The 8,236-nt window shown below is 36.7% G+C and overlaps 1 protein-coding gene across 1 annotated transcript; it reads left to right on the forward strand.

The window, feature by feature from the left end:
* Positions 1-6,075: 6,075 nt before the first annotated feature.
* Positions 6,076-7,449, forward strand: LOC129305642 (aspartic proteinase nepenthesin-2-like). The gene has a single exon (XM_054945621.1). The coding sequence runs from the start codon at positions 6,076-6,078 to the stop codon at positions 7,447-7,449; it is 1,374 nt and encodes a 457-aa protein (XP_054801596.1).
* The last annotated feature ends 787 nt before the right edge of the window (positions 7,450-8,236 follow it).

An 8,236-nucleotide genomic window follows, 5' to 3' on the forward strand; every position in this document is an offset into this window, starting at 1 on the left:
ATATTTTAAACACAAGAATAAGTATGTAAGTTTCCCCTTTAAAATTTTGAGTTATTTTCTATTTTTACTTTTGCGTTGGTTAATATATATTGGGTAAGTATGCATGAAAAATTTTAGATGTTAATTGTGGATTAAGACAAAATTTAAAGAATAAATTGATTTTTCAAGATTTTTTTTTAATTCTTAATATGTGGCATCCATGATATGCCTTGTAGTGGGGGGAAGAATGATTTCTTTTCCCGGTTGTCTAAGGTATTTTCACAACTAATAACTGTAAGATTAATCCTTTTTAAAATATGAGCGTAATTTAAAGAGCTATCGTCTTATTAATATTGTTTTTTTATACTAGAGAATGATTTTATTTGTAAGAGTAATTGTTTATGTAGGATTTTTCGGCCAAAAAACAAAAGTCCACATTCCATAAAGACCATCAGCAAAGCCCAAACAACAAAACCTTCCTCATCCAACACAGCAATACTTACCTATTCCTTGAAGTTGAAGCTAATGGCTGAGGTTTATTTAAAATATACTCTCAACCTTTTACATATAGTGCGTTTTGAATTCAATTCTGGAAGATATGAAATTGTAGAAGAAAATGGAGAGACAGAGATGGTGATTCCATGGGTATTAGGTAAATGATGGATGTAATCTTTTCTGGACAAGAGGATGAATGATGGATATCACTATCTGTCTTCTCCTGTTAATTATGGCGACTTCAATTGTCATCATTTTGACTTGCACGACGTATATATATAGACAGAGTATATCCATAATTACGATGATTAGAAGTTACGTAACGGCAACAATTAACAATGTCAAATTACCGAACAATTAACAATGCCAGCCGTGAGCATTAATTCAGTCACGCGCCTTCTTTCTAGCCTACGTATTTAGTGCATACTGTACACTGACATATGTTCATAGACAACTAAATACAAACATTTAACCGTCAGTATTAAAAATTATTAATAAGCTGAACAATATAATTTGGCTTATTACAAAATTTATATATTAGTAGATAATATATTATACACCTCAGATAATAGATAATGTATATTTGTGATGGTAAATACTAAACAGTACTTACATTCGATCCCAATTTAATTTTTTTCGCTTAGCATAGTTAAACTTCTTTAACCATTTAAACTTAAAGTAACTTACAGTCTTAAAATATGTAATGATTTGTAAATAAAAACCCCAAAATACTGAAGAAAAAAATATTTTGCACCGGTACTTTTATTGAGTTATTTTTCGCACAGTTTTCAGTTTCTCTGCTAATTTACTATTCAAATTACTTATGTGTGATGGCTTGTAAATGTGAAAACTGTACACTACCATTCACCCATACCATTAAAAATATGACATTTGATCCTTTTTTTTTTTTGGTAATTAACTTAGGGTGAAGATTTTGGTTAAATGTTTCTTGTGTTATTTTTTTTTTGGTAGAATTTTTTTGCGTTTATTTTTTAGTTTCTACTTTCTAATTTATTATACATAGTTTATCATCCAATAACCGATCTATTATATTTGCAAAACTTCAGAAAGAATTTTGGTCTCCACAGCTGCCAATTTGGATCCTTCCCTCCCTGCATGAGGTATCAAAGGCAAAGAGGCCTCCATTGAACATTCCCATCTCAACCCAACTTAAAAAAGAAAAAAAGAAAATTTCAGTTGACTGTGAAATAAACGGAAGAGGCGCTGACTGACGGATACCGTGAAATAAACGGAAGCATGCCCCTTGGTTTACCATGACTAACTTAGTCTTTTTAATAAAGGACAAAGGCATTGACCAAAACCTTGACGCAGAACCAGTGGAAGAGTTGGCGAAGAAGATAAGATAGCACATGGCAATAGGGATGCATGAGTATTACATTGTCCTGTGTATGCGAGGATTCTGGTGTTGCAGGTAGATGAGGAATTAGGAAGGCCAGGGATGGGAAAGATAATCCGCACAGAATCATGTGATGGGAATTCGGACACGACGAAACTGGTGATGCTTCTGCTCGTAACTCTCGCTCTCATGATCCTCTGCGTCTCTCCGCGGCCCTCAAGAAGGCTTGTGGCTGTCTATCGCTGTGCTTGCTTCTTTCTCTTTTACCTTCCCTTCCTTTGATTCTCTGCTTTTCTTCTCATTTCAGTACATCTATGCTATATGCTTCCATCTTCGTCTCACTGTCTTTGTAAATCAATGCTTCTTTTAACTCCGATGCACCAAGCTTAGTTCATGCCTTTAATTACATCTCATCTCTGTCTTTAGTACGATCGATCACAAGTATTTCACCGGCACTTACTATTTTATGTTCCAAACTCTCCTCGGCATTTAAACAAACGTATCTAAACTCAAATACGTTGATCTGTTTAAATTAAGAAGCCCATTCTCTAACGCATATTATATTTGTCATAAGAAACATGAAGATGTCAACTTAGCTCATGAGATCTTGCAAGCATATCAAATTCCCAAATTTCCTGCAATCTTCCATCTCTGGGTGGTTTCTTGGATGCAGGAAAAATTAGACCGTACTTTTTATAAGATTAGCATGGCAATTTATTTGAATGGAGACGAGTTATAAAATCAAACGTGGCAGGTTAAAAATGACAAAATCACCCTTTTTTTTCACAAATGAAAGTTTTCGCCTTGTTCTCCATTGAATCTGCAACTTTGTAGCAGAAAACAGAATCCTGCTTCGCTCTATTTTGGTTTGTTTGCTTAAATTTAATGTTCTTTTACAAGACAACTGCTAGAATCACTCTATCATCAACGTAGATTTTGACTGTCAGTCATATAAATTCTCCTCAATCAATTTCGAAGTATTTTTAAACTGTTAACGTTATTTGACATTTTGTCAATTGTTTTTTTTTTAATTTGCTTTTTTAATTTTTACTGTCTTCTTGATTGTTGTGCCTATAATGATTTTCAAATATTATACCGATGATTTTGTTTGGCTAATGTGTGATTCTCATCAAGTCATTTTAAATAATCATGACTAAGTGTATTTTTCTTTTTAAAATATTTTTCATGAAATATCTAATACCTTAAGACTCTATTTGGTATGAAGAATTGGGAGGGTGGGACTAGCAAAAACCTAGTTTTTTGGTGTGTTTATAAGGTAGGTTAAAACTTGAATATCAAAAGCAACTAGCCAAAACAATTAGTCACTCATCCTTTTTGATTGGCAGGAATATATATATATATATATATATATATAGGGTTAAGGTATGAATTTAACTTATAAATTTATACGTGTGCATTCTCAATTTTTTTTTTCGAAACAATATTGCTCCAACGTTTTTAACTTTGGCACAATTTTATCCTACTGTCAATTTGATTGTTAACTTAGTAATTTTGACTGTTAAATCTCCTCACTAGTTGCCACGTGGAGTCATGTAAAATATAATTCATTTTTTATTCAACTATTTTTCTTCTTCGTAGCCGCGTATTCATCCCCTTCGCTCTGCCTCTCCAGTTCTTCTGTCTCTTTCCCTCTCCACCTTCATCGTCTTCCCAAATCTCAAGTCTAGAAAGCCCAAAACCCAAATCATCTCTGCTTAGTTGATGTGAAGACTAGATTGTCACTTCTATTGGTTCAGATCATGAGGAAAGTTAGAGCAGCGCCGGTGAAGACGGCGATTGAAGAACGTGTGACTTGGCACCTTCGATTCTACGTTTATGGGTTCTTGACGAGTTTAAGGAAAAAAAAAAACCATCTCTCTCATTCCTCTCCATTCTTCTTCCAGTTAAGCCTTGAATGGTGTGTGCTTTTCTTCATTCTTCTTTGTCGTTCCTCTCAATTCTTCTTTGTCTTCTTCATTCTTATTCCTGGTCCCGCACCTCCAAAATCTTGTTTGGAGGGTCGGCGAAGTGGATTTATCCTTCTCATCGTTCAAAACAATCATGTTTCCAATAGACAATCAATTAACAAAAACCTTAAAGGTTGTTTTGAAATGTTTGGAGAGGAGAACGAAAAAATTGCCCCTGTTTGAGGGGATAGTCTGGTTTTGAAACCCATATTCAAAAGAAGGAAGATGAAGGATAAAGGGTGTACGACAATATATAAGAGGAATGGAGAAAATATAATGAGAAACAGTGGAAGACTGAACCCAGCGTACTACCCTAACCATGGCTTTTAGTCACAACAATCAGTTACTTCTGTTTTGGCCTCTGACTTCAAGAATCAATCCCCTCCTTTCGACTATTAATATTTACTTGTATATTTTTCAAGCTTTTTGATCGTGTGTTTATGATTTTGCCCCTTGGTTATGGTTCTTTGAATGTTTTCCATTGTTATTTTTCTGATCATGCTTGTGATTTTTACCTCTTGGGTTTTGGTTCGGTTCTGATTTTTGCTCCATGTGATTTTTGTCGAGCTTTCTGATCGTGTTTGTGATTTTTGCCCCTTGGGTTTCTGTTTTGGTTCTTTGATTTTTGCCCCTTCTGATTGAACATGAGTGCAGCTTCATTTCGAGATGTGACTCCATTTTGCTAGATTCTTTGAACATACCCCAACCTCAATCTCAATTAGTTGATGCCTTCGCAAGAGAAATTTGTTGCATCATCATCTGAGTTGATCTTTTCAAGTTGTGGTAAGGATTTGGTTTTGGGTTTTGTGGGATTTTCTTGTTTGGTTGATGTAATGATTGATTCTCTCGTCTTCTGGTCTGGGTTTGTGGAAGTTCATTCTGTGGGAAGGGTAGGGATGACTAGGTGATCAGATGGAAATTTAGGATCAATATCATGCAAGAGTAATTTGTGATCAAAGTGCATACGACTCAAAGGAAAATTTTACCAAACATTGATCATGACCCGGCAGTCCAAATAGTAAAAAACGTTTAAAATCTCAAAGACAACGGTCAAAATGGTTAAAGGATAATAAGAGGACGATATTGTATCTAAATAAAAAATGTTAAGGGTGAAATTTGTTAAAAAATATTTTAGCTAAAACATGGGATGCGTCTGGGTAGAAATATTGAGGGCATATTTGTACTTTAACTATATATGTAAAGATAATTAGCCCATTAGGAAAAGAAGTTACGATTTGTTTCTGTAGGAAATAGTATAGGCTTGGTATAAGTATACAAATCCCGTGTCCTCTTGCTGACGTCCAAAATAGACAAATATCCGTTCTTGCTCGAAATTCCCCTTTTGTAGCAAATACCCCATCCATTTACGCTTCGTAAGGTTGCGATGAAAATAATTAAATTCGACTGCGAATAAAAAGTATACTTAGCAGCTAGCCTGGCCAGAAGCAAAAAACTAAATATACAAACAACAACATGTTCAGCTAGTTTGCAAATCGTAACGTTCTATTAAGGTATTATTTTAGAAAAAAAGAATAAAAGTACATTTTTGTCCTTGAAATATTTCTTGAGGGGTGCTTTACATCTTAAACTATTTGGTGTAATATTAAATGCTTACAAATGTCCATTAGATATTAATGCTTACAAATGTCCATTAGATAGTAAAACTATCTTTATCATATTAACAGTCAAAATTTATTATTTAATGTTGGGGCGGAGAATGCTAAGTTTTAATTACTTTTGGAGCAAAAATACTACGTCAATAATATAGGATATAAGATATTCTTGGGAGAATATTTTAGGGTTAAAAATGCATCTTTACTCCAGAAAAACTAATAATACGCAAGTCTAAATTGAAAAAGAAAAGGTCGATCCTGGGAGAAGTTTATGGCATCATCGATCGTATAGCTGAAGCTTCACCTATTTCCTGTTAACCAATTTTATTTATATAGCAAATATAGTAAGGGTTATATTTCAAATTTATACGTCTGTCTGGGCTCAAGATGGTGATCCTGAAATACGCAAAGAAGCTATAAATGCAACTATGACAAGATTTGGGCATAAATTATTGCGGGGAGCTCTAAAATGTATTCAAATTAAAACTGCTCATGAACAAGAAAGGAAAATATAATACTGGATCTTATCACGGAGCTGGATCCCATTTGGACCTTATCTCATACACCCCTCTCTTCAGTATAAAAGTAACTCCTCTTCATCAGAAACCTTCGCGCAGCAATATTATCACCCAGCTCACTCATGGCTTATTCCACAACACTGACCATGGCGTCTCTCCTCCTCTTCCTTCTGTCTTCCCTGCAAGCTTCCCATAGTTGCGTCAATGGCTTCTCACTGGAGCTCATTCCTCCCTTCTCCCCAGAATCACCTCTTTTCAAAATCACAAAGCGGAGGGGAGAGCAAATATCATCCCATGCAAGCATCGGCTCCGTAGCTCCTCCTCTTTCATCAGAACCTTCCATTAATGCTTCACACGTCGTTACTCCTCCCATTCAACAACTATTCGAATCATCATTCGTTGTTCAAGTTGGTCTCGGAACGTTCGACGTAAAATCTCCTTCTGCGTCGTCTCGAAAATCCTACTACTTCATCCTGGACACCGGAAGTTCCCTTACCTGGACTCAGTGCGAGGATTGCAAGCTTCCAGGTAATTCCTGTTATAGACAGAAGGAACAAGTGTTCCCAAACTACAAGTCCAAATCCTATGACCCTCTGCCATGCAACAAACACCCACTTTGCAAGCCAAACAAGTGCATCGGAAACCACTGTTCCTACTCCGTCAAGTACGTCGACGGAGCCTATTCCTCCGGCATTCTCGCCAAAGAGACATTCTCTTTCCCCTCCACTTCAACCTCCCAAACAGAGGCCGTCCCAGGCGTGGTTTTCGGATGCGGGATCAAGAACACAGACCCCAAGGAAAGTGCAGACTACGATATTGCCGGCGTGTTTGGTTTAGGCCAGGGAGATCGTTCCTTCGTGAAGCAAATACAAAAACACAGCGATGGGAAATTCTCCTACTGTCTCACAAACATCATGCAGACTCATAATCAGAATCCCCCTCCAAGAATGTATTTGAGGTTCGGAGCTGACATAAAGCCGCCAACAGATCCGCGGACAATCAATTTCTTCAAGAACGGAAGATACGAGGCGTACTTTGTGAGGTTACTTGACCTCGGAGTTAACGGAGAACCGCTTGGTATTGATCCAAGGGTGTTCCAAGTGGGAGCTGACGGGAAGGGAGGGTGCGTGGTGGATTCAGGCTCGTCACATTCCTACGTGATAGAAGAAGCGTACAAAATGTTGGAGCGGAAGATGAAGCAGTACTTTTCAAGGCTGCCGGAATTCGAAAGGTACAGAGGAGGGGAAGGGAAAGTGTGCTACAGGAGGAGGAATGTGGAAGGATTCAGCAAGATACCAGGCGTGAACTGGTATTTCGAAGGCGCGAGGATGGACGTGAGCGGTGAAGGAACGTTCAGGAGAGAAGAAAGAGGAGGGAAAGAGGTGTTCTGTATGATGATAGAGGCAGATCAAAGCATGACAACGTTGGGTGCGTTTCAGCAAGTGAATCATAAGTTCGTATTCGATACTCTCTCCAACAAGCTGCATTTTGGCCCCCAAGACTGTGCCACTAATGGCTGAAATAAATCATATCAGATACATATGTATCCTCGCCTCGTTTAATTTATAAACATTACATAAAATAATTTTTCTTGCCATTGACACGTGTGTCCACCCCTTCTCTTATACCGTGCATGCTTCATTAATGGGTTTAATTTTTTATGTCTTTTGGCCCAAGAGAAAAAAATTTCAGGTTCAAATGTCCTGGGAGTTTACTGCTGACTCGCTTTAGCCTAAGGAGTGTGTTATACTACCAACTTAATTGTTCTTGAGAAATTTTTAGTTAGTGGTGATACTTTTATTATATTTATTGTTGTTTTATTTTTCCTGGCTCTGTGGTGGAGTAGTTTCTGCAATAATGATGGATGTAGTGAGATCAATGAGAAATAAAGGGAATCCATGCAATGATTAATCTGATAGTTTGATGCGGTAGATGGTTAACTAAGAGAACCCAAATCCCTCAACTATAGACACGGATTTGAATACGACGGTTGAACGTTGATTGCTTGAAATAAATTTTCATTAGCTGACGTCGTTACTGGTGTGTTGGGGCTATAAACGTGCAGTGAGGGGAATAAAATCGCTGTCCTTTAATAAACTTGCGTTATGTCTGATTGATTTTTAGTTGTAACAGACTTACAGTCACACCCAAGAAGCCTTGCTGCATTTAATAATGAAAGTCTGACTGACATTGACGATTTTGGCTTTTAAGGATGAAGGGAAGGAGCAACTTTAATTTTCTTTCTTAGTTAGTTTTTACAATATGGATTTAAATCTGCATCGATTTCTATGAAGATTTTTTAATACA

This window comes from Prosopis cineraria, unplaced genomic scaffold (genome assembly GCF_029017545.1).
Source record: "Prosopis cineraria cultivar Desert tree isolate PC_DT_omini unplaced genomic scaffold, ASM2901754v1 PC3, whole genome shotgun sequence".
Lineage (NCBI taxonomy): Eukaryota > Viridiplantae > Streptophyta > Magnoliopsida > Fabales > Fabaceae > Prosopis > Prosopis cineraria.

Excerpts from the sequence above, each read along its gene's own strand:
- LOC129305642 (XM_054945621.1), top strand. The coding sequence starts at position 6,076 with ATGGCGTCTCTCCTCCTCTTCCTTCTGTCTTCCCTGCAAGCTTCCCAT.